At 47.7% G+C, this 27158-nt stretch overlaps 1 protein-coding gene across 1 annotated transcript; it reads right to left on the bottom strand.

The window, feature by feature from the left end:
- Positions 1-1109: 1109 nt before the first annotated feature.
- On the bottom strand, positions 1110-24400 carry LOC118089019 (serine/threonine-protein kinase 35). Its single transcript, XM_035123352.3, has 3 exons — positions 23628-24400; positions 17211-17960; positions 1110-6733 (listed from the first exon to the last, which is right to left on the bottom strand). Exons 1-2 carry the CDS (start codon positions 24082-24084, stop codon positions 17248-17250), a joined length of 1170 nt encoding a protein of 389 aa, XP_034979243.3. The 5' UTR covers positions 24085-24400; the 3' UTR covers positions 1110-6733; positions 17211-17247.
- Positions 24401-27158: the final 2758 nt, after the last annotated feature.

Below are 27158 nucleotides of genomic sequence, written 5' to 3' on the forward strand. Positions count from 1 at the left end.
AGAATGGATAGGTTTGATCTTCTTGCAGTCCATGGGACTCTCAAGAGTCTCCTCCAGCACCAGTCTCCTCCAGTATTAAAGAGTCTCCTCCAGTATTAAATTTTAATACTGTATTTTAATCTGTATTTTAATTAATTGTTTTTATGTTTTATTGTGGTTCTGTTGGTGTCAGCCGCCCTGAGCCCGGTTTTGACTGGGGAGGGCGGGGTATAAATAAAAATTTATTATTATTATTTATTATTAACCAAATTCCACCCCAACCCTTTGTAGAGATATGCAGAGCAACACAATTTGTGTGTACCTCCCTGCCTAGAATCATAGAATTGTGGACTTGGGTCATCGTGTTCAACCTCTTGCAATGCAATAATCTCAACTGAAGCATCCATCTCTGAAGGCAATCCAACCTCTGCTTAAAAACCTCCAATGAAGGAGTGTCCACCACCTTTCAAGGGAGACTTTTTCACTGTCAAACAGCTGACAGTCAGGAAAATTCCTCCCGGTTTAGTTGACATCTCCTTTAACCTGAGTCCTACCCCCCACAGCACGCAAAAACAAGCTTGCTCCATCTCCCATTGACAGCCCTTGAGATATCTGAAGATGGCTATCCTATCTCCTCCCAGTCGCCTCTTTTCCAGGCTACACATACCCAACTCCTTCAACCACTCCTCATTAGGCTTGGTTTCCAGAACCTTTATAACATCTTGGTTGCCCTCCTCTGCCCATGTTCCAGCTTGTTGTCAACATCCTTCTTAAATATTATTATTATTATTATGGTGGTGCCTAGAACTGGGCATTCCAAGTGTGATCTGATCATGGCACAATAGAGCAGCACTATGACTTCCCTTGACCTGGATACTAATCTTCTGTTGATGAAGTCTAGAATAGCATTAGCTTTTTTTGCTGCTGCATCACACATGCAGCTTTTCATCTTCTGGAAGCTTGTCACCAAGAGAAGTTAATCCAAGCCCTTCCACTGCTGCAGGTGGTCAAGATAAAAAAAAGTGAGTGTGTGTTGTGGCACCCCATGCCCCAGTGCTCATGGCTGGATCCCCGCCTACCAAACATAGCTGTAAAAGGAATAATGAACACAAAGACAAAGACACTTCATCTCAAAACTGGGTATGGCTTTTCAACCCCATCCTCTACGTTTATTCACACAAACGTTTCTTTAATTTACAAAACTGCCGCCATTCATACACAATCAGGGTTTCCACAGTGTTCAAGAAACTTAAATACAAGGTCGCACACCAACCCAAGTAAACCAAATAGCTTTAAAAAAACAACAACAACCAACAACATATAAAGTTGTTCACACACACGCGCACACACACAGGTCCTAGGTTACCAGCTTCTGTGCAAAGGAAAATGAGAAATTGCAAAATTGGAAACTCTGTTTTGGAGTCTGGGTTTACGCCCCTTTCCCTTGTGTGTGTGTGTGCAGGTTTTCCAGGTTTAAGAAGACCCATGTCCAGGCGAGCTTAAGGTGGGCCATATTCGCAACTGGACCAAACGGAAAAAAGGGAGGAGAGAAAGGGATGAGGTTGGTGGCAAGGGGAAGGGAAGGCTGGACTATGGCAAGTTCAGACCAAGGTGGGCTACCTTTGCTGTGTCATTTCAGACTGCAAGTGTGTGTGGATGTTTTTTTTTTGGGGGGGGTGCATAATGGAGTGCCCCTCCAGCCCTCTGCTCAGATAACTTGGTCCAGGGCAGAGAGGCGGCTAGATCTTCTTGTCCACGACATGCCAGTTTCCTAAGTGGTGGTGGTGGCTCTTTTTTAAAAAAAGAAAACAAGTGACTTCCCTAAATGAGACCTCACCTACACTCTTAAACGGTTCAGCTAAACGCAGAATGGCTACCTGATCGAGAAGCTGTGCCTCTGATACATACGTCCCCCATTCTCCTTCTGCTTGGCTTCCTTGCAACTAGGAAAGCTCTACAGCAGAGAAACACAACCAAGCAAGGGGCACCCGTCTGCAAGGAGGGGTGAGGTGGCGTTTCCGTCTTGCTGATCAAGCACTGGCGTCCCATGACTTAAAAACGCCTGGCAGAAAAGCAACCCAGATAGATGGCAGCTCTGGGCAGCTTTCCGCAACAGACCCTTCATTCCAGTCAGCAGAAAGCTGCTGCTTGCGTTGGGTCGTCCGGGTAAAGACTCATCCCGAGGAAGCGGTCCAAGCTGAGTGGACACATGGCATTGGGCACCCAAAAAACAGCTTCCAAGGTATCTGGTCACCCACACTCAGTTAGGTACCTTGGACTCAAGTAAATAGGAAAGCGTTTCTCAAACTTTGGTTTCCGGCTCTTGCTGGGACTACAACTCTCATCACCCCTAGCTAGCAGGACCAGTGGTCAGGGATGATGAGATTTGTAGTCCAACAACAGCCGGAGACCCAAAGTTTGAGAAACACTGAGAATGGGGGGAAACAGACGGTGACATATGTCACAAGAGGGAGGTCCAACAGCCTCTGCCCCAAGCCAATGGTGGATGGTAGAGGTCTATTTCTGAGAGAGGGGATTTAAGTCCCTCATTGTGCCTCTGCCCTTCCACATACAACCTCTGATAGAAGGGGTGCAAGTCTGTTTAAATGTAAGAGCAATCCTGTCCCTTAGACGCGTTTGCTTCAGAGATGTGTTTTTGTTGAAAGGAGAAGCCAGGCGCAGCAGCCAAAAGCAGCCTGGGCGAAAAGTACTCCTTGGCTTAAACTGTAAGCTATGCTAGAGTGAAACCCAGCAAGGTTAATTTCAGACTAGACAAATGCATATACGGAGAGAGGAGGAGAAAGACAAGGAATTCACAGAGACTGTGTTCTCTCTCCCACCAGGAGTGGGGGGGATGTTTATTGCTCTACTCTGACAGTGTTTGGAGATGTCTGAGTGGGATCCTGAGGGAACCAAAGCGTCAGGGGAAAAGGAAGACAATTCCCACCCATTATTAGCACCTCAGTCCTGAAAACAGCAGCAGGAGGAGGAGGAGGAGGAGGAGGAAAAAAGAGGGCAAGAGGGGGCCCTGTTTCTACCAATGGTGCTGTCACCCAAAAGGACGTCCAAAATAGCCTGCAAGGTGGCGGCAGTCTTAAGTCTCAGGAATGCTACAACAAACTGCTCAGCAATAGCCCCTGGGACAGTTGTACCCTGTGGTGAGGTTAGGCGTCACCCTGTCCTCATCCTCCCTCCCAACTTCACAGTGGCCCACTCTGGTACAGAAGGTGACGGCACCTACTGCGTGCTTGCAAAAGAGATGGCTGAAAACAAGCAATGCTGCTAGTTTTGTGGCTGGGTCTGCTATGCCTACAACACACAGGAAGGAGTCAAGGAAGGGGAGGTGGTGGTAGTGGTCGGGGACTTTGGAATGGGCTGAAGCCAGTTGTGAAATTCACCCCTTCTGCTGCTGCTTGCCGCACCCATATGAGACAATGTCTGGCAGATCTGAGCCCACACTGCCAGCTTCGAATGACATGGATGTAAACAGTTTTAATGTAAAGTCATACACACGACGCATGAAAGTGATGTCAGTCAACCCCTCCAAAACAACTGTGATGTGGATCTTCAGTTATATTTCACATTTCTCAGGAATAAGCTAGCAATCCCCATGCCACATTCATCCAAGCTGAAGGATTCTTGCCACCCATCCCTATAGGAGTGAAGTTGGGAGACACACCTGTGTGGAACACCAGGCTACAGTATGGGACTCCACACAAACAACCGTAAACGGGACAGCATCCAGAAATGGGGGCAGCTCATCGGGCAGAAGTTCTCCTCGAATAAAAGAAGAAGGAACGCTGCTCCCATTCAGACGCCACCTTGCAAATCTCTCGCCCTGCCTCTAGAAGTGTGCTGCAGATTCACAAGGACAACGCAAAAACATTTAAGGTCTTTCCGAAGAGATTTAGCTGTATTCCGTGGGCAACCGAACAAAGCTGCCCCAGAGAATAAGAGGGAAGAGATGACATTTGGGGGGCAACAATGGAATACAAGTGAGAGAGGGAAACTCCTTCCTTGGCCTAATGCTGCCCCTGCAAGACTCCTTCAAGCCCCACCCCCTACAAATAAAGGCACTATGGTCAAGCCAATACCACTAAACCACAAGCAATTACCGCAGCCTGAGCACGAGAGGGGCGTGTATGCCTGAAGTCCCAGACGCAGCAAGGGTGGCGACTGGGTCAAGCATCCGCTCCTGTGGGTTCTTCCCTGCCCCCACCTCAAAGGCGCAGGAGTGAGAAGCAAGGACTAATCTACTCTGAAAAAGACCGCTACGCACAGATGCTCTGGTGAAGGGGAAGGGAAACCGCCTATCTGCTAGCATTCAGAAATATGAAAGGGTTAACACAGGCTATGCCAGAGGAAGCCTGATGGAGTAGCGTCAACGCTAGGCTGACCAGTGCCTCAACCTCTCTGATTTGAGGGAAGCCAAAGGAGCTCACTGATCTCTTGGTTTCAAAACTTGCCAGCTAGCAGAGTTGCAAACTCAAGGCAACCCTTGATGAAACTTTTGACAGACTGTTTCTCCTCATCAACACATTTTGCTGTTCTGGCCATGAGCACAGTTGTGTGGAACAGCAACAGCAGCAGAGGACAAATTGCTGAGCAAGACAACGCAGCTATGAGACTCCGGCTGTTTTATGGTTGACTCGCCTACTTCAAGCTGCTTTGTTCTAACAGGTAGAAATGTATTCCTGGTTAGGAGGAGCAAGACCTGTGCATCACCTGGAGCCTTCTAGCAGCAAGGAAACCGGTGGCTTCCAGGTATTGTTGGGCTAGAATAGCCCCAAGTGGCATGGCAAGTGGTCAGGGATGATAGGAACTGCAACAACCTCTGGTGGGCCAAAGGTTCCTCAGCCCTGTTCTAGGCCAGCCACTCCCTTCACTTTAAGGGAATTATTGAAGGGTCAGTCAAGAGAGAGACAGGCAGAGAGGTCGTGGCTTAGATCAAGAGCAAAAAGTCTATACTCTATACCGAGATTTCTTGCAGCTCTGGTTCTCCTACCTACCAAGTAGCAAAGACTATTCACTCCTTTTGTCTGGGCCTTCTGAGTTTGCAACAAAGCTCCCCCTTCTTTTCTAAAAAAAAAAAAAGTTAATTAAATGAGGGTTTTTCTGGGTAGTGTGCAAAGGAAGTTCAACACAAAGTGATCCCCAGTGTTGGGAAATCCAGTTGAGACCAGGACTTGCAAATGGTAGGACTTGAAATAAGCAGGCATGCCTTCTCAGCCAAATAACCATCCAGGGAAGAATCTGGTTGATTCGTGCCCTGGTTGTGGCTGCCCACAACCCAGAAAGAGGGGTGTGTGTGCAAAGAGCAAGATAGCAGTGGCAAAGCAGAGACTTCTTTTGTGGCCTTCCAAGAGCTGCAGAATAAACAACACAGCATCTCCTCCAGAGTCTCACAAATCCTGGCCACGGCCACAGCCATCAGCCTCAGTAGTAGTGTGGAGGTATGCGGGCAACCCAGCAAGTGGACCGCCAACAAGTGTTGACTGAATTGCACTGCCTTGGCCAAGCCGCTCCCTTCACTTCCATGGGTCTGGACAGTGCCTGGAACAAACAGCCTCATCCCCATAGTAGTAGTACCATCGCCAATCAAGACTGACGGAAGAAGAGATGGACAGGATCAGAAGCTCCCTCTGCGGCAGCTGGTAAGTTTAGTGTAAAGACCCGCTCGTCGCTGGAAGAGATCAGCTAAAGAACAATTGCTGGAAGGCCAGCTAGGAAATGGGATATTTGGAAGAGTTAAGGGTGTTTCAAACCAGAGGACTGCAGGAGAGGAGGGAGGGTATTCAGTGTGAGTTTGAGGGGGTTTATGTATAGGTATTTGCTAGTACAAGCACGCCCCAAGGGCAAGCTGGGCTAGGCTTAATACGCACTCTCTTTACAGCAAGGCAGATCTACCAAGCCCAAAATTAAGGGATCAGTTTGATGTGTCCAGGCTCTACGGTCATTTAAGCAGCCAAGCAAACCACCAAACCCATTGGTGGACTTTCCAAGGGCAGAAAAAACACCTGCCCACGTGTGGGCTCTCTTCATCGCCTCCAAATACTACCATGTTCTTGACCTGTGAAATTTGGCATGCAAAACTGCAGGTGTTTCTCAGGCACCACACAGCTTGTATGTAGTCCCGTGGCCACGTAAAAAAAAGGAAAGAGTTTTATTCTTGTAATCATGACTTCTTATTGCCAGGTTCCACTGGTGAAGAACACTTTTAGGAAAGGGAGAGGGAGAAAGGTTTATCCCACCTTGTTTTCTGTTCCCCAAATAAGCAGCAACCTCTAGAGCTGACAATTTGTGTTCAGCTCTAGGTCTCCCAACATCCTTTCTGAATCTCTTCCAGCTAAAAGCAAACACTAAGAAAAACAGATCTTGGACCCAGAGTTCTGGTGTTTAGCAGCAGTAGAAAAAAAATTGCTTTGCATATCCCAACCCCGTATTTTGTTTAGGTAAAAAAGGAATCCTCCAGAAGTATGTGCACAGATTTAGTTGGTCAGCAAAGCTGAGTGAGCAGAAAGGAGGGGAAAGGGAAAGGGAACAAGGGGAGAGGAAGGGGGGGGGGAACATAAATTTGATAAACTTTTAGGAGTCTCAATAATGAAATGGGTTACAACAGCTCCTGCTCCCCATAGGTGTCTCATGTGACTTTTAAGAAGAATCTCGAAGCTTAACGTCTCCAGAGATCCTTGTGATTGGCCTGGATCCTCCTCAGCTTTCCTCTAGGCATGTAAGTCGTGGAGATTGTAGGTCCCTGGTAAGAAATCAAGAAAGAGAAAAAGAAAATGAATTATGACAACTCTGGTCAAGCAAATACTGGTTACATTTGTTGGCCTCCAAACCCTTTGCATTCCTTTGGCAACAAACAACCAGCCTTGGCAGAGAAGAGGCATACCAAGTCCATCGATTTTATGATTCATTTCATAATATGTACATACTGCCTCATTGTAGAAACATATCCTCGAAGCAGTTTACAAAAAAAGATAAAACATAGAAATTATCAACGAGAAGAATTAGCAACAATAATTTCAGCCTATCAAAAAGTGAAAATAATAATAGATTAAAAACAGATTAAAGCACGCATCAACTTTCTAAACATCTGGGTAGGCTTGTCTAAACAATTTTTTCTGGTCCTATCTCCTTCCTCAGGAAATAAAGGTCTCTCAGTTAGATGCCAGAAGCAACTGTGGGCGATAAGAAGAAATCAGGGAGGCACCTCCACCTCTAACAAGGCAGGGATGTCCTTGGCTTTTGTTCAGCGATTCCACCTGCCCCTTAAGGTGATATTTATTAATTTAAATATATGTAAACCACCTTTTAGCCCTAAGCAAGGGCCCCAAAGGCAGTGCACAAAACACTTAAGCCAAATTTAAACAATGAACCAGATTAAGATTAGACCTCCCCAGTGCTGGCTGCTGCACCTGCACCCTCGCCCACAGGCCCCTTGACCCAGCTTCTGCCTCTGTGGAGCAAAGCCACCGCTCTGCTTGCTAAGGCAGGAGAAGAAGAAGGCTGGGCAATGGTCCCAGTGAAACAGCAAAGAGATCCTCCCAGGGCCTTGGAGATTAGAGGGACAAGCTTCTGGCCGAGTGTATCAGCATTCTACCAGTCTCACCAGGCTTATTTGCAAAGCTGGCTGAGTTGTTTTGCTCTACAGTTTATCCTGTAACTTCTCCGCTGCGACTCTCTTGGGTCTGTGTGTAATTATAGTGTTTCATCGGAGTTGTAATGGTTGGTGGCGGGGGCACCTCTCTCCCGAGTGCCGAAAGTGAGCATTTGTAGATTTCCCAGCCAAACACCAGCTCCTCTCTACACTGCAGACGGTGGAGGGGAAGCTGGCTGACTGCTGCAAGGCACTGAAGAAGCACTTCAGAGCACTTGCTTCATCCAAAGGCTAAATCAAGAGTCTCTATATAGTTGTTATATGTCCTGTCCTCCACACAATTAAACCGTCTGCACCGTTCCAGTTCACCTCCACCTTAAATGGCAGGAGATACAAGCTGCGCCAACACCGCTGTCACTTGGCTAGTACATGGTGCTTTACATGCTCAGTTCAAGTCCCCCAACGAACTGCTAATTTTGGCCTCTTCCAGTGCACACGCAGTGTTTCAGTCCTGGTTTCATCTGCTCAAGCACCTTGTGGCCTGGGCTTACGGGCAGCTGCACTGCCTTGACCTTGACCTCCTCTTCCTTGTGAATTGCATTTTCTTCCCCATTTTGTGTCACCGTCTTTTGGGTAAGAATCTTATTAAAGAAACACGTAAACGTAATAGGCCGTATAGTAACAATTTCAAAGCTATTTACTGTACTTGAAAGTACTTTTCAAAAGTTAGAAACAGCTTCTTAGAATGCCAACATCAACATCGTGACGTAATATATTAAAATGTAGCTTTCCAGTTGACCACCAAGTCCAGGATGTACAAAACACAAGTCCTATACAGTATTGTACTACAGCACTGACAATAGATGGCACCTGCTGGGCTTGCTTTTTTTTTTGCTTTTTTTTTTGAAAAAGTCATTTTGTGCAATTGATACTTGCATGAATGTAACAGTGTCTGTCTTGATCCAGTCATAAAGTGATAAACTGAAGGGAACATGCCATAGTGTCCTCTTGCGCCTTCTCAAAGCCATCTCATGAGAAACTGACCCTAAGCTGGACAAGTCTATACCCAGCAAAATATCCCCAGTGAGAGCTGGTGTGTTGTAAAAGTGAAGGAGAGTTTTCCCAATGCAAATCTCATCCCAGCTCACTCTTAAAGTAACATCACTATTTCGTCAGTCCCTTTACAGGGCTATTGTAGGGGTTGCCTAGAATGTGTTTTCAGTCTTTTGTACACAAAGTCCTTTATAAATGCTAAGTATAACACAAATGACATCACATCTAAGTCACTTAGCCCTTAGCTCCCAATGGTGAGAATTAACTGATGAGCATGGTCAGATTTTCTATTTAACAGCCCTGCATCTTAATAGTTCTAAAAGGCACAGGGCTTCCAGGTGTTGCTTTCTGTACTGAATTAGCAGGACAAGACAAGCTTTGCCACCGCTGCACAGACCTCAGGTTAGCCTGGCTGGGAGCATAAAGAGCCATTAAGCCAATTACTGGGCTCATAACTCAGGCAACCTGCCTCATACCTCACTGACAAAATGCACCTGAGAGTAAGGTTTGGGCTAGTTTTTGCTTCAGCATTCAAACTCAGCAACCAAGTTTCTTGTGACAAACTCTCTAGTGGAAAGCCCAATTAGTTGGAGGAAGCTGCAAGCAGAAAACAATGGTTAAAGGGTATGCGATAATTGGCAATGCACTTTCCCAGGCTCTAATTTTCTAGTTGGATTTGGCAAAGGTGCTTCATAAACGGAGCTTAGATACAGTTAAAATTGGCCCCTTAAGAGAGGAGGGTTCAGGTGAGGCTGCTGCAATTAGAACAACATTTAAACAGCCAGGGCAACCTATTTGACAAAATCAGCTGAAGCAGAAAGGCAGGTAAATTTTGGCTTAAGATACTGCCTGACCTATCAGACCCTGTGGCATGCGCCGTTATTTCGAAAGCTCTAATTTTGACGTATCGAGGGTTTCTATGTACACGGCTCTGCACTTGGTGTCACTGCAAATATATCCCACTCCTGCAAACATGATAGGACTCTTCCTGATCCTATTCATATCTTTCATCACCTCAGATCCTTCCCAGAAATTCTGAATTTTACGGAACTCCAAATACTGAAATAATCCCAAACTAGTATGTTTGCTGTATCTCACACACAGCCTATGCTTACCGGTATAAATCAGTGGGGTGGGGAGAAAAACACCCCATTACCTAAATTGCATCAATATGTTTGTGCGTGCACACACAGCCCCCCCCCAGTGGTCTACTCAAACCCTTGCAATTCACAGGAGTGAACATGACAACCATCAAGTTAGATCATGGCAATAAGTCTTATGTAAGCCTTTGCAAGATTAATGGTTCTGGTCTTGCCAATGGAAGGAAAAGGCTTAGTCACTAGCCCTGACCATGTGAGAAGAAAGGCCACGCCAAGGATCAGTCCTGCCTAATATACAAGTGGGTACAGGTGACAGGCAGACACTCCTGCGTGTCAAAAAACACTTTTTGCAGAGCAAACAGAGGGCAACAGTCTAGGTGAATTCAAACACCACTAGCAAGAGAAAAGGCATTACAGAGCAGTAGCTCTGGCGAATGCAAAACTTTGAGATCTTTTTGTTTCCCCCTTCAGCTTGAGTTGGGGGAAAGAACCCTACTGCAGATACAGAGAGGCGTTTTAGCTCAGCAGATCTCCATCTGTTGGTTGGACACTCCAGTTCTGAAACTTGATTTAGCAGGAGCTCATGTGAACAATCAAGCCTCCGTTTCTCTCATAGTTAGGACAGCCTCCCCATTTTACATTAACAAGGAATTGTAGGGTGTGTTCCAACCACTCCTCCTCGCTGCCTGTTCCAGGTCACTGACAGTTCAGTGTGAATCTCTGAGGAATTGTGCTGCAGGGATAATACCGGGGTGGGGGTGGGGAGTGTTTACATTATTTACTTATCCCAGGACAAGCATGAGAGACAAGCATGCCCTGACTGAGCCAAAGGTTGGTGACTTTCAGCTCACATCAACCCTCGAACGCAAATGAATCATGCAAGAGGAGGGGCATATGGCTCACTAATTAAGGACAAGACCAATACGCACTTGAAGTCCCAGGTTCAAATCCAGGCTTCTTCCATGAAAGGTATTTCAGTAAGTAGAGCAGGTAATGGACATGTAACCACCCCCCAAACCTCTTACTCACGAGGAAGAATGAATCGGCTAATGGACTGAATAGTCTGGTATAAGGCAGCTCCATAGGCTTGTGGCCCAGGCTAAATGAGTACGTTAAGAGCACTGCAACAAGGAAACTCCAGCGCCTGCAGAAATCTGGCCTCAGCTACCATAGCTCAGTGGGAGAGCATCTGCCTTGCAAGCAGAAGGTTGCTGGTTCGATCCCCTGCCTCTCCAGGAAAGGTTGGGAGAGACTCCTGCCTGAAATCCTGATAGCCGCTGCCAGTCAGTGTAGACAGTACTGAGCTAGATGCACCAATGGTCTGACTTGCTATAAGCAAACTTTATGTGTCTCTGTTCTCTAGGGCAGTGTTTCCCAACCTTGTGCCTCCAGCTGTTTTCGGACTACAATTCCCATCTTGCTAGCTAGGGATGATGGGAGTTGTAGTCCAAAAACAGCTGGAGGCACAAGGTTGGGAAACACTGCTCTAGGGTATTCATTCAGGATGAGAAGCCAGCAGCCCACCAATGAAAGCTGCGGGAATTCAGTGCCCATCAAAGAACACGACACCCATTTCTAAGAGCACACGGCTGGCCCTTTGCTGAGAAGCAAGCAAGGGGGATATGCAGAGTGGCACGTCTCCTGCCCATTACATAACAGGGCAGCCTCTTCTTCACTGCAGCTGCACTTTGGATGGAGACGCTACCAGCTCTGGCCCAGGGTGGGTGGAAGAGGCAGCTGGGCCTTAGAATAAACAGCCACAGGGCAGGTCTGTGCCCTCGCAGTGCTTATTACGTTTGCATTTTGCCATTCTGAAGCGATGTGCAGGAGGGATTTCCCCCAGAGGGCACAGCCTGGTTACGCAACTCAGCAGCATCATGTTAGCAGAGCACGAGTGATTGCAGATGGCAAAAACACAGGCTGCCCAAAGCGGGGGGGGGGGGGGGAGAGAGAAGAGAAGAGAGAGGAGGGAAAACTGAAAGGTTCTTGGATGCCAATACCCTCACCCCTCTCAAACCCTCATGAGCAAGGAAAAAAGAGCCATCCACATCAGATCAAACACCTACCCTGATGTCTTTAGATGCCCACAAAATAGGACATGGGGGCAATGGCCTCTCCTACTGTTCCCAATGCCTGGTACTCATCATTTTGGAGGTGGCATAGAACCATCATGGCTGGCAGCTATTGACAGCCTTATCCTCCATGAATCAGCATAATTGCCTTTAAAAGCCACCTAATTCTTTGTTACATCTTGTGATATAGTTTAATATCATGCTGTGGAGAAGTACTTCCTTTTGCCCGTTTCCCAAAGAACTTTAAAAGGTTGGTGAGACAGATCTTCCTCTTTGCAAGCAGAGGAAACTGCTTTATACTGAATCAAGATCATAGGTTTATGTAGCTCTGTGGTTCCCAAACATTTGGGGGCCAACCCTCCCCATCCCCCCTTCCATGAACTCAACCTGTGCCCTCTACCCTGTAAAAAGATTAAGAATACCAGTTTGTACAACCCACTAAAGAAAATACTAGCACATTTAAAATTGAAAACAGTAACGGTTAATTGCACATTTATTCAAAATCCAATTAAAACTATTTAAGTTAATTAATTCAACAAAACTGATAACCAGATACCTGCTTTTCAAAGCCTGATGGTCATTTACACCTCCAGCACCCTGCTAAGTAATGCTGCCCCTCCCCAGGGGGCAGTACCACAGTTTGGGAACTGCTGATCTAACTCAACAGTGTCTACACTGACTGGCAGTGGCTCTTCGGAGTTGCAGGCAGGTGTCTTATCTGGAAATGTTGCAGATTTCATCTGGGACCTTTTGCATGCAAACAGTGCGCTGTATCACTGGGCTATGGAAAAGCCCATAAAGTCCTGTTAGCTATTCCTTGCCAAAACCGATTTTTCTATATGCAATATTCTTATCCTTGAGAATGCTTTCTACCAGTTTAGGCAGAGCAGACATTAACTGGCCTGCAAGTTCCTTGATCCTTGTCATGCCCACTGGATTCACTTATGGCCCTATTATTCTACAAGTTTCAGATATGGCTGCCATTACATCAGAGACTAGCTTACGGATCAAAACTTGAGACGAAATTTTAACATGTGCTTATCCACGGAGGTTGAAGGAGTGGAATTATTTTTAGTTCATTTCTTAGAAAACTTGGAGAAGATTGCTTAAGAAGAGGGTGTTAGGAACTCTTAAAGGTATAGTTCCCACATCAAGCATGGTCTCACAGTGGTACTGAGGGCACAGATGCATGCAATGTCTCCTAACAGCTATAGCAGGCACCCCCAAACTGTGGCCCTCCAGATGTTTTGGCCTACAACTCCCATGATCCCTAGCTAAGAGGACCAGTGGTCAGGGATGATGGGGACTGTAGTCCAAAACATCTGGAGGGCCGAAGTTAGGGGGTGCCTGAGCTATAGCTTGGGGCACAGAGTGCATCTTGACCAGGGCAGAGGGAAAGAAATCCACCATCTGGAGAGTACTTTCTTCCTGGAATTTAAAGGCTGCATCAAAGATAGGACTGGATAAAGGTATGCAGAAGAGCACGCCAGGCAGGTAGATGGTCATAGGGACAAGACTGGCACCTTCAAATTAATGACTAGAAGGCAACCGTCTGGGATAAAACTCCGCCTGAAATCCTGCTGACAGTTCAGCACAGACAGAACTGAGCTAAATTATAGGCCACAGCCCTGACACCAAGCCTGGCCAACCCATGGAAAAGTTGTGCACAAGTTTTATTTTAGAACAGTAACCGTTCAACAGGGATTTTTTAGAAGCTAAACAGGCACCACTAGGCATACACCCCACACAACATTCTTATCTAAGCTCATTCTGAACTGGTGAGTGGAAAGAATAGCACATCCCTTTTTATGTAACTTCTGGAATGTACGCTGGAGGGCAAGACAGTCCCGACAGCTGAAGGAAATTGGAAGGCAAAGGCTGCCAAGAACACCTTTCACATAATCTTCCTGGGTAGGAATGAATGAGGTCGCTTTCAGCACAGAGAGAGGAGGCACCATGAAGACAGATTCATTCTTAGGAAGCCAATTCAATGGTCTGCACAACTTGTGACGCAGCAAGCCAAACGCAGCCCATGAGTCACTTATGGTGGTCTGTTGGGTCCCTAAAAATCCCTTGTTTTGGAGGTCTCAGGCAAGTCGCCAAACAGAAGGTTGTTTGAACCCTTTATGGCTGGTGGGCTGAATTTAGCCAGTTGTGCAAGGCAGCCCTGGGCAGAGAGCGCTCCCATCATGCCTCATCTTTCTCTGTCCTTCAGGTATCTAAAGTCTCACTGCTACTTACTAAGTAGTCATCTTTTCATGCTATACTTGCTCTAAAGATCACACTGACTTGCATTTTGCAGTCCAATTAAATATTGGCTTGTGCCAATCTAGTGTAATGAAATGGAGAAGAAATGGCCTGCCAAGACAAATTTATCACTTCACTTGCTGTAGCATTCAACTACTGTTGCAGCATTCTGATCGCCTACTGAAATTAACAACCATTTTCCATAATTTCAGCCAAGTTCTCTGCACATCCTTGGTAACAGATTGTTTGTATATAGCTTTGCAAATGGTTCAAGGGTCCTCCCATTCCTGAAATGTGAAAGTGTTTTGCAAGCAGTGCTTGGAAGGAAAGCAAGATTCCTGTCTCTGCTGTGTTTTCAATTCAGGAGCACGTGGCAGGATTCGGTCGAATCAAAAGCATGGTGACCGAGCCCTGCTGAATGGCTAGAGGGGCAGCCATTTGTCAGGAGTGCTGGCATCTACTCTATAGGAGGCTTCTGCCTTCTTGCTCCAAGTACGTGAGAGGGACACAGCTATAAGTACTGTGCGTGCACTGTGCAAAAAGAGCAGGATGGCCCTCGCTCAGCCCTGCGAAGGTGAAGCGAAACAAGGACAACTGCATTCCTGACTGGTGAAGCCAAAAGAGAAGGAAGCCTCTATAAGGAAGTTAATGAGGGACTCTCCAGAAGCAGTTGCACCATGGGTAATTTGTACTGAGGGAAGGGTGGGAACATTGGTTCTGGGTGAAGAAACTAAGGAGAATGGAAGACTTCTCAGGTGTTGGGGAAGCACATAGTTCTGCTCTTAAAAATGCCCAATTCAGTAATTCAAAGGTGCTGCTAATGAATGGATGCCTGAACTAGACAAGCTTTCAGCTGTTTTTTATTTAATGCCGTATGTTCATATTCAGAAGCTACTGCCCCTTTTCTGCAGTGAACCTGAACATGGGATAGAAGGTGTAAATCACAGAGCTAATAATGGCCATTAACACTCACCCCCGTTGGGAACAGCTGAATAATAATAACAATAATAATAAAGAATAATAATAATTTATTATTTATACCCCACCCATCTGGCTGGGTTTCCCCAGCCACTCTGGGCGGCTTCCAACAGAAAAATGAAATAAAATAATCTATTAAACATTAAAAGCCTCCCTAAACAGGGCTGCCTTCAGATGTCTTCTAAAAATCAGGTAGGTGTTTTTCTCTTTGACATCTGATGGGAGGGCGTTCCACAGGGCGGGCGCCACTACCGAGAAGGCCCTCTGCCTGGTTCCCTGCAACTTGGCTTCTCGCAACGAGGGAACTGCCAGAAGGCCCTCGGCGCTGGACCTCAGTGTCCGGGCAGAACTATGGGGGTGGAGACCTAAAGGATCAGACCAAAGGTCCATCTAGTCCAGATTCTCATTTCCCGCAGCAGCTAACTTCGATGCCTTCTGTAGCTGTCCCCAGCACACACTATTTAGAGGGATACACTGCCTCTGAACATGGCAATTCTAAAACTTAGCCACCATTCTTAAGTGGAGATAAGAAACAAAGTCTGGCAAAATTGCCCAAGCCATTACTTAAGGACCCAGACCATCACAGGACCACTACCCCAACAAGCAAGGGCTCACAGCTGCAGTCATTGGCAGGTGCAGAGGGTATCTTTTAACCTGGAGCACTGCCATCCTTGCCCCGAGTCTGCAGAAGAATGGGGGTCCGCTGCCTAATAGTCTGCAGAGATGCTTGGAAAGCACTGAGGCTTTCTTACAGCTCTTGGTGTGTTGCTGTGACTGTGCAAAACAGGGGTGACCCTTCCCCTCCATCCTTCATTGCCTCACCTCAGAGCTGGAGAGGGAAGGAGCAACTTCCCTCACTCCACTTTCCCTGAGCCTTAAGCACTGGGCGGTGTCAAACCAGACTCTGACCTTTCCTCTGCTGCTTGTTGCAAGCACAAATCTTTGCTGGCTACCGAAGGCAACTAGTGTCTCGGGGGGTTCAACACATATTTGCTTCATATCACCAATACGAAAAAAGTTGAGAGCAAGCCCACCACCTCAAAGGACCCACTGGTGTTTCCTGCTTGGCAGGGGGTTGGACTGGATGGCCCTTGTGGTCTCTTCCAACTCTATGATTCTATGAAGTTATTGACCCAGGATTCTATGAAGTTATTGACCCAGGAGAGACACTGCATTCACAATTTTAGGGTAAAAGGTATCTGCAAGGAAGGGAGTGCTCCAACCTTTCTTACAAACAGCAGCTTACTGCTCTCATAGAAGCAATCAAGTATGCTGCCTTTAGGGCTGCAATGTTTAACCAATTAGAGCATTGGTTAAATGTCTTTATCTATTAAACATACTCCTGATTAATTGAGCATTTAAAAAAAGGTTTTGACATGACTATAAAAACTGCAGGTGGCAAGCAACATCTTGGAAGAGGCTTTCTCCCTTTTCTTGAATACAGGATGAATGCCTCTTTCAACATGATGTCTGCAGTTATTTCAAAAACAATGCTTTTTACCTGTATGCAAATTCATACAAATACTTGCCTTTGTATACAGTGCTCATGGTACCCTTGTAACAACAAGGATCCAATTTTTAGTGGTTCAGCATCTTGCTCCTTAATCTCATTCACTGCACATAACTTCATCTTATTCAGGTAGAAAGGAAGGGAGCAGACATGCACCAAACTGCTCTTGCACCATTTGAGCAGCATTAGAGAGCAGAGGTGTAGGTTATGTTTTATTATCCTTTATTATTTATTGAATTTATATACCGCCCTACACCTGGAGTCCTCAGGGTGGTTCACAGAACAATCTTTTCAATGGCTGTTAAAGGGAAAAAGCAAGGTAAACCAGGTGGAAATGCTATCAAAGGAAGAAATTCGTAGGCAACTGAATGTCTATACAGTGGTACCCCGGGTTACAAACGCTTCAGATTAAAAACTCCGCTAACCCAGAAATAGTACCTCAGGTTAAGAACTTTGCTTCAGGATGAGAACAGAAATTGTGCTCTGGCGGCGCAGCTAAAGTGGTGCTTCAGGTTAAGAACAGTTTCAGGTTAAGAACGGACCTCCAGAACGAATTAAGTTCCTAACCAGAGGTACCACTGTATAGCCCCAAGCAGCTTAACAGACAGAAAATGGCTTCATTGCCCCACTAAGTTGTGCAGAGAAGAGAGAAACTGCAGAGCACTTACCCCAGTTTTCAAAGCACACCAACACTTTGACCTGAGTTTAAGCAGCACAAGTAACCTGGTCCATCCTGGATTCAAGCTCAAAGGCATCGGGTCGGTCCTGCGGGTTAGCAGCCAACATGTCTTTCAAGAGCTGCTTGATCCCCTCGGACATGGAAGTCCTGCGTTTCTGGGGGATGTGCAACTCCATCTTTGGGTTTTCTAGCAGCGCCTCCCCGACGGGCACAATCTCAGACCCCTGCTTGATGTAGGTCCCCAGCAGCTCCTTCTTGGTCTCGGCATCGATGAACGTTATCCTCTCGATCATTGCCCAGATGATGATGCCCAGGGCAAAGATGTCTGCCTTGGCAGTGTAGTGCCCCTCCCAGACCTCAGGAGCCATGTAGAAGTCTGAGCCGCAAGCCGAAGACAGCCAGTATTTGTTCACATTCACATTTTTGTTATCGTTCCCCCCGTCCTTGCCTGGAGCAGTCAAGCCGGCGCACACCTTGCTGAGCCCAAAGTCTGCCACCTTGAGGACAGGAGCGCCCGACTGCTCCGTGATGAGGATGTTGTCCGGCTTCAGGTCTCTGTGCACAATGTGGTTCTTGTGAAGGAAGGCAATGGCGCTCGTCAGCTGCAACATGAAACTCTTGTTGGTGGCCGGGTCCGGCCTGCGGGAAAGGATGTACTGGTTCAGGTCTCCCCCTTCGCAGTACTCCATGACGAACCAGAGATAACAAGGTTCTTCAGCATAGCCCAGGATCCTCTCACCTTGCCGGGGGAAGAGAAAGGAGAAGGATTACTGAATGAGCAAGATGGGGGGAATACAAAGATTAATCAGAACCTGGGAAAGGGGTATACAATTGGACAGCACATCTTCCTAGCACTGTCCCAGTGCTAAACTGCACTGATTTATTTTGGATTTGATATCCTACTTTATCACTACCCGAAGGAGCCTCAAAGCGGCTAACAATCTCCTTTTCCCTTCCTCCCCCACAACAAACACTCTGTGAGGTGAGTGGGGCTGAGAGACTTCCAAGAAGTGTGACTAGCCCAAGGTCACCCAGCAGCTGCATGTGGAGGAGCAGGGAATCGAACCCAGTTCACCAGATTACGAGTCTACCGCTCTTAACCACACCACCACACTGGCTCCCAGTTCTGTGAAAACTGGATCTGCAGTAGTAGAACCCATCACTAGAGGCCATGCCAACAGGTCAGGACATGCCCTGGCTCTTTGATGAACATAGCTAGAGATGCTTTCAGAAATCTCTCCAATTGTGGGAGCTATTAAAGACTGACACACTTTTGACTTCTGTGCGAGATTTCAGATCTCACAGGAACAGACCTCCAGCAACACTCTGAGATCCCGTGGGCAATATTTTGATACACTTTCTCCCATGCTGACTAGCAGCTATCTCCTAGGCACCCTCTTCCAAGGCCTCTAGCCACAAAAGCATGACAAAAATGGCTGCCAGGGTGTGTTCCACTGCAAACAATGACTGGGAGCCATCTGACTGAACTGGCTGCTCAAATGGGAAGGCAGATAGTCCTCACCAGCATGCAGCCCATCAGCAGATGGAATTTATTAAATTCAGGAGACAAGTTATTGTTCAATCAAGCTAACCTGGTTTCGCTTTTGAAACGAAAAGCATTTTATACCATATTACAAAGGCTATGCGCTGTGCATTTTCCTGTGGTGTGCATGTTTTTGTGGGATGAGTGTTGCACATTGTGGGGGTGGATGTACCTTAGCCAGAGGGAGAGAGGGATGGTGCTCTTGTTTCTGTGGTTATGGTTGGAGGGGAAGGGTCCAAATGTTTGTGGACCATACATTTTTTCAATCCTCCATCCACTGTACAGGTATTTTGTTGCCAGGCTACTGAATCATTTCCCTCAAAACATATTAAAAGTCTAAGTATGCTACTATGTTTTTATTATTCTGAGATGCTATTCTTTCATTTGGTATTACAGCCTCTTAGTTCCATTACTGTGGTACCTTGTGTTACGTACAGGATTGGTTCCGGAAACCCATCCGTAACGCAAAAAGACGGCAACTCGAAGCGCTGTGTCTGCGCAGGCGCGCGGCGCGATTTGGTGCTTCTGCGCATGTGGCGAAACCCGGAAGTAACACATTCCAGTACTTCCGGGTTGCCATCGGACGCAAGACAGAAACACGCGACCTGAAGCGGATGTAACATGAGGTATGACTGGATTACATATATGTTTATATTTTGGGAAACCACTTAAGACAGTATTAAGTGATATATAAATATATGACATAATAACACTCCTGCATGTAAGCTTTGAATTGCTTCTGCTTTTCCTACTGAAATGTCTTTTGGGCTCTCGCGCATCTTGTCGCTCCACCTTGCAGCAAGCCAAGGGCAAAAGAGACCTTTCCAAAGAGAAGAAGCCAAGTATGACCAAACAGAACCAGAGATAAGTTGCTTCCAGGTCTTTGATAACACCCTCCCTAATGGGTAGCAGATTGATAGTGAGGAACACAGGCTATTTGCATAAACAAGTCTGTCCCCATGACTACTGCTATGGTAATTGAAGGCTATATCACCACTTGGCTGTCCTGCCCTGTCAACAGCAAGTAGGGAAAACTTTACAAAGAAAAAAAAAACATCAACAAGGGTGTGGGCCTTTAGAAGGATTTGATTGTATACAGGGGGAGCGGGCGGAAAAAGAGAGTATTCTTTCCTGTTATAAGCTGGAGGTGAACAAGAGGATGAGAGGGAAGGCAGTGAGAAAATGGAAACTGAAGAGACTGTTGCTGCACTCAGAAAATAAAAATCAGAAGGACTTGTGGGGGTCACTCCATTAACTAAATTACAAGCCACACAGGTGCTCCTTCTGTTATATTAATGCCTCAAACATGGTTTTTTTCAGTCTAAAGAAAAACATGAAAAAGTTTGTAACATAACCGAGACTAAACAATTTAATGTTTCAGTTGTTCCGTCTCAAGTATTAACTACGGTAAGCAATTTCATGGCCATCAATGGGCCATGAGGAATAAGCATCCGTTTAGAGCATGCTTTGCAATAACAGCCTCATGGTATAAATAGCCACACACAGAAACTGTAACCCCTATGCACACTTACCTGAAAGGAAGCCTAGCTGAACACAATTAGAATTACTTTCAAGTCAATGTGTGTAGGATTGGACTGTGAAATCCCTCATTTATGCTAAGACGCCTAGTGCACATTAGCAGAAAATTCGTCAAAACTAGCTAAACGGCTATGGGAAAAGCACCCCTCTCCCATGTTAGACACACTAGAAAGTTAGTGATCACCTTCTCTTTCCAATGTTGAGTGACCCCCCATGTTGTGCTGACGAGGCAACAGTGAGTGACAACCGTGAGTTCGAGGCAATAAGGCAAGAAACTCAAAGGTTGCCAACGCACAGCAAACGGATGCTGCACCATTTTTCCATGGTGCCCATTCGGGCATTTTGTGAGCTCCCGCATGGCACGCAGCAGAGCAGGCTCTGTGGCACGCCAGCCGACATGTGAAGGGGCTTGGCTTAGCTATAATAAGCCAGCTCTCTACACTGACAGTATGCCTTGCGAAGAGCACACAGTCCAGCACAAGCTCAGACTGGGTGATGCTGCTGGGTCCAAGGCTGCACATTGCCTACACACATGCTCACTCTTCTCCCCACCCCCACCGCTCTCCATGCACGGTAGATTTACTTGGGTCTAAGGAATGCCCTTTATTAAAAGAGGGCTTACGCTAAATGTAGAGAAATAATAAAAGAAAATCTGCGGCAACATTCTGCTAAAGAATTGTCCCACAGAAAGCTCAGTTGCTGTTTGCTCTCTTTCCCTCCTTATTAGGCACCTCACCCCAAGAGGATCACCCTCACCACCTGAGCCTTTGGCATAATTGTGGTGCCTGCTATTCCAAAGGGCCTGGCAACAGTGACTTCTGACAGCATACGAGGTTGACTGGTGTGGGGGTGGACCACTAGGGACAAGAATACAGACCGGTGTGTGTGTGTGGGGGGGGAAGAGGTAGATATGAGGAAAGAAATAAAGCTACTTCCAGGAGGCCTCTACTCATCCCAAAGGAAATGAACTACTATCAGAGGAGAGATGAGGGACAAGCAGATGGGTGCACATGTGTACATTAAAACGACTCTTTCACACACTAGATTGGCCTGAACAAAGTTGGAAAAACATTTACAGATGGGCTGCAAGCTAATTGCTCATTCCAGAGATCATGTTGAGATCTTTAGGTGTGCCAGGAGCTCTTTGTTGCACTGACTGAAGCCACCATTCTAGTTACAGGTAGGTAGCCGTGTTGGTCTGAGTCGAAGCAAAATAAAAAAATTCCTTCAGTAGCACCTTAAAGACCAACTAAGTTTATATTTTGGTATGAGCTTTCGTGTGCATGCACACTTCTTCAGATACGAAGAAGTGTGCATGCACACGAAAGCTCATACCAAAATATAAACTTAGTTGGTCTTTAAGGTGCTACTGAAGGACTTTTTTTTATGAAGCCACCATGAGATGCAGCTTCAACTTACGAAGTCAGGAAGGCAAAACGGGGGCACAGAAAAGACAACGACTGCAAAGAACCATCAAATCTACACACACACACAAGCATTACTGTTAAGCAAACTTTTTGAGGAATAATAAAAAAAGCACTTAAGGGGCTGGTATTTTGTGAGCATTCACTCATCCCTGCAGGGCCTACACCAGGCATCCCCAAACTGCGGCCCTCCAGATGTTTTGGCCTACAACTCCCATGATCCCTACCTAAAAGGACCAGTGGTCAGGGATGATGGGAATTGTAGTCCGAAACATCTGGAGGGCCAAAGTTTGGGGATGCCTGGCCTACACAGTGAGTGCTCTCTCTGAGGAAGGTCTCCACAATGATTCAGGTCTCTGTACATGACTCAGTCAACTTGGATTTGGAGAAGGGACCTAAGAGGAGCACATGCAAATTTCCTATACTCAGGGAATAGCTACAGCTCAGTGGTAAAAACATAAGAAAAGCTATGAATGAAATGTTTACAGTCAATCTAGTTTAGCATACAGCAGCTCACTGGAGGTAGAACTTAGCCATCATGGATAGTTTTTTTTAAGAGACTGTCCGTATCCCACTGAGGATGTGCCCATCTTTCCCCATGGCTCTTTGAACTATACTTCCATAACCAAAGGAGTCCAGCAGGGCTGGTCCAATAAAAGGGGTGAAGGAAGGTCTACATCAGAAACTGTGTGTGTATTACATTGAGACCTGCGACCCCAGTGGATCCTGCCACCTGAGGCAGTCATCTCACAGATGGTCTGGCCCTGGGGTCCAGTCTATTGTGGGATGTGTAAGCAAGATGCTTAGCACCCCCTTCTCATACCAGATTTAAAAATATGTACCTATTACGTATAAAGATCCATTCATGGGCCCCAATACATTGGTGTATGTACGCACTAGGCATCTATAGGGATTTCTCTGTCCCTCCCCCAACATCTCCACAAGGTACAAGACCTTGAAATGTATGCATACTGTATACAGAAGTTTCTTGTGCCACACAACCCCTCTATTTACACACCTCTTTGCTTCTGCTACGAATACAAAGGGCAGTTTGCAGGACCCATCCCTTGAATGTAGCCACACAAGATTATTCCACATAAGGCACCCTAGGAACATACACACCTAAGTTTAGTGAGGGGAAGTTTAGCAGCCATGGGGGGGGGGCTCCCCCCTCTCTCCCCAGAGAGTCTTGCACTGAACCAAAGCTCCAGTATCCCTCCTTTCACCAGACACCACTTAACATATTAAGAGGCTGACTGTTGAGATCAGGCCTTTAAAGGTGGAAGGGGCATCTGTCCCACCCTCCTGCCTTCACCCCCCCCCCAGAAGGAATAATAAAAATAAAATAATACGGTAGTTTATTATTTATACCCCGCCCATCTGGCTGGGTTTCCCCAGCCACTCTGGGCGGCTTCCAACAAAAATATTAAAATACACTGGCCTGGAAACTCGCAAGCAGGAAGTAGGCATTCCCAGACACCCAACACATGGGTAGCATTAGGCCCCGTGCATTAAGCACCCCATTTTAAGGCACAAGCGACTTGCAAACTACTCCGGGGATAATTTCCCCAGAGCTGCATGCAAATCTAACAAGCAAAACAAACTGAAAGTGGGGGGAAGGGACGCGCGGACCCGCTGTAGCGAGGGGGAGCGTGCACGCGCGTGTGCTGGGCCTGTACAGAGCAGCAGCAGCCTCCTTACCTTTGCACAGGATCCTCGCCCAGCGCCCCCCTCCGACTCCCGAGGAGCGCCAGCAAAGGCGGGGCCTCTCTTGGGGTGGGCCACTTACTCCCGAGGTGGGGCGTGGGCTGGGTATTTTTGGGGGTGGTGGACCCTCCATGGATGGGCCACTGCCTCCCTCCCCCCCCGGGGGTATATGGCGCCCCCCTCCCCAGCCTACCTTTGAGGGAGGTCTCGACGAGGCGGAGGTAGAGGGCGCTCTGCTTGTTGCCGTGGCTCATGCGCTGCCCGAGGCCGTCTCTCTGCAGGACGCACTCCTCGAAGCGCACCACGTTGGGGTGGCGGCGGCGGAGGCTGGTCAGGGCCCAGAACTCGGCCAGCGCCAGCTCCACGTTCTCGGGCGCGTCGCAGCGGATGCGCTTGACGGCCAGGCGGGCTCCGGTGCGGCCCGACACGGCCTCGTACACCACGCCGTAGGCGCCGCGCCCGATCTCGGCCACCAGGCGGTAGCGCGGCGGGGAAGCCGCCGCCTGGCTCGGGCCGCCTCCTATCTCCATGGCGGCGGCGGCGGCGGCGGCGGCTCCCTCCTTCAGCAGCGGCGCGGCCCGCTCGCGCCTCAAGCGCCGCTCCGGCACCCTTTGTGTCCCTCGGCGGCCGCCGTCGCCGCCCGTTTCCATGGCAGCGCCGCGGCGGGGCCTAGCTGGTGGGGCCGCCGCCGTCGTCGTGGCCGCGGCCGGGGAAGCCCCCTCTTCATCCCGCCCGCCCGGCTGCTCCGGGACGGGGCTCGGCCGGTCCTCGGGCTCGCCGCCGCCTCGGACGCGCTTCCTCCGGGCCGCCGAAGGAACTGCGGAAGGGAGAGGAGGGGGGGGTGGCGTTGGGTGTGAGGCGAAGGTGGGGGGGAGAGAAAGGGAGAGAAAAAGAGAGAAACACACACAAGGGCGGCTGGTCAGTGAGGAGGAAAGCGCGTCGGGGGATGGGAGAAGCGAAAGGTCGCAGGGGAGGAAAAAAGCGCGCCCTGCCTGCCCCTTTAAAAAGCGCGCAGCCAATCGCCGCTCGCGGCGACCAGGTGGAAGTCGGGGCGGGGGAGAGAAGCGGGCCGTACCACCTTACTCATCGAAAGGGGGAGGGGACAAAGCAACCTCTTCTCAAAATCCGAACGAGAGCCGCCGTTCTCCCAAGCGCGGATTGTTTTCGCCGAAGGGACGTTAAATAATAACGCGCATGATAAACTCTTTCCCCCGCCGTAGCGCGAGGTGAGCCGAGAGCACCCATCATTAAACCAACCTCCCCCTTTGGAATAGCTTGCTCCCTTCTTGGACTGTAAACATTTCATTCATAGCTTCAGGGAGGCGGCCGAGTCCATTCTGCAGCTTGAGCCGGGGAGGGCGGGATGGGGAACGGGAGATAAGCCCATTCAGATGCTCCATTGTATTGTTTTCCCTACTCCCTTCCTTGACAACTCTTGCAACCTTGGATTTTTTTGGGGGGATGGGGGAACTGCTGGGCTGTAAAGAAACCTCGACTTACCTGGAACGAGGAGACGACCCTGTCCCTCCTCTGAACGCCCCCTCCCCAGCTTGCGTGGTTGGAGGTGTCGGTTCCCAAGCTGAGAAGGAAGAAAGGGAGGCGAGGGTGATGCTCTGAACCTCTGAATGGATGCAGAGACGCTGGGAGCTTAGCTGATGCTGTCGTTAGGAGAGCAGCGAAAAGAGGTGGACGGCGGGGAGTGGGGGGGGGAGGGGATCATTGCATAAGCCCCCTTATGTAATAGCAACTGGCCATCCCCGGTGAGGGGAGAGAGGGACAGGCAGGCAGGCAGGCAACCAGCATCTGCTTATCCGCACCAAGAGACACCAAAAGCAGTGCGTGCGCTACTGCCTGGGAACAGGGGTATGAACCTGGGCACTCACCTCTTTCCCTTGGTGGGTTTTTCAAATTCGAAGAGGGTGACGGGTGGGTGGGCAATTATTTAATCTGAAAGCAAACTTCCCTTAAGTTTAGGAAAGGTCATAGCTCAATGGTGGAGCATTACTTGCAAGCAAAAGATCCCAGATTTCAACCTCCAGCAACTCCTGCTGTTATTGATTTGTAGGATTTCTTTGCTGCCATAAAACAGATGAACACCCTGATGGCTGGCACACACCAGCAACACATGTAGGTTTATGGGAACACTTTGTGCACCAATCATCTGTTCTGGGGAAAACCCAACTACTTTGATAATATATATATAAAAATTTCAGTAGCACCTTAGAGACAGAAGTGTGCATGCACATGAAAGCTTATACCAAGAACAAACTTGCTGGTCTGTAAGGTGCTACTGGATATTTTATATATATATTTCGACTGCGTCAGACCAACACAGCTACCTACCTGAATCTAGTACTTTGATAATGTTTACATTCATGCCTATGTTCTTTCTTTTGAAAATTAATAAATTATATTATTAAAGGGGGGGGCATATGAAACCACTTCAATCATAAAATGACAAAAAAACAACAACAGCCCAAATGGAACGGAGCTGTATAAATCCAGGTAGCACTGAAATGCTGCTGCCAGTCAGTGTAGACAATACCAAGCTAGATCGACCAACGATAAAGCAGCTGTCTATGTTACTATGTTGTAAGTTTTACATATAAAACACAAGCTCTTCTGATGCTTTTAAAACCGAGCACATCCAAGTCTTCTGGAATGTATTGGTTACATGAACTTTAGCCAATCTGACCCTAACCATGATTTCCTTGGGATGTTACTTCTGTTTTGGAATGACAACCTTGCAAAGTGGCTTTATTGGCAGGTGCTCCAAAGTGCAAATGCCTTTTTAATGTATTTTTTAAGATTGCATTTCCAAATAAAAACCAGAAGCGGAACACAACAGAAGTGCTGGAACTCTCAGCTTGCTTGGAGTTTGCCGAGTTTGTCCTCACAACTTGGTGAGGTGTCACCTGAGGAATGGCAGCTCATTGGCAGAGCCTTAATCCTCCTCATAAAGGGAGGGCTAATAGCTCTGTGGCAGTGAGGCAGTGTGTGGGCTTTGCATATAGGGCAGGAGCCCACAGTTCAGTCCCCAGAATCTCCCAGTTAACGTCAAATTTACATAGCTTTTATTTATTTATTTAACAAAATTGGCACGCGACTTGTTTGTGAAAACAACAACCCACCAACCCGCTAAGGCTAAGCAATCTACAAAAATAGAGAATATTAATATTATCAATAAAAAAATAGGAAATGCCTCTTCGATTTGAGCTGCAGTCAGCCAAGGCGGCTAGACAGTACCAGATGGTGAGTCTTGGTATAAGGGAGCCAAGTATGAAGTTGGCGTGAACCTGCCTGAGTCTCATCAATTCAACACAACAAAGCACTGCTAAAAGCCTAGTCTCAGGTAGCAGAGGTGACCTTCAAGCAGAATAGACTGACATGGGCTTAGACCAGTAGTGGGGGAACCGTCAGATCCAGGAGGCTGAATGTAGCCCTGGAGGCCTCTCTCTTTGTACTTGGGATTCCCCAAGCCACTCCTCCTCAGGCCACACCCATTACTAGCCCTGCTTTGCTTTAAGGCTTTTGCCTGGTTGGAACAGGTCCTTGGACTCCGCTTGGCCGGATGAGGGAAGGATGTTGGTGTGCACATGTAGAACCTCCTGACATTTGCTTGGATGGAATGTTGCCTGGTGTACGATGGTAAGAACCACGTCCACAGCTCTGCCCACGTCCACCACTGACATATGGTCTCTGGAAGGCTGGTCAGGAGTGAATG

Source organism: Zootoca vivipara, chromosome 7 (genome assembly GCF_965207765.1).
Source record: "Zootoca vivipara chromosome 7, rZooViv2.hap1.1, whole genome shotgun sequence".
Classification (NCBI taxonomy): Eukaryota; Metazoa; Chordata; class Lepidosauria; order Squamata; family Lacertidae; genus Zootoca; species Zootoca vivipara.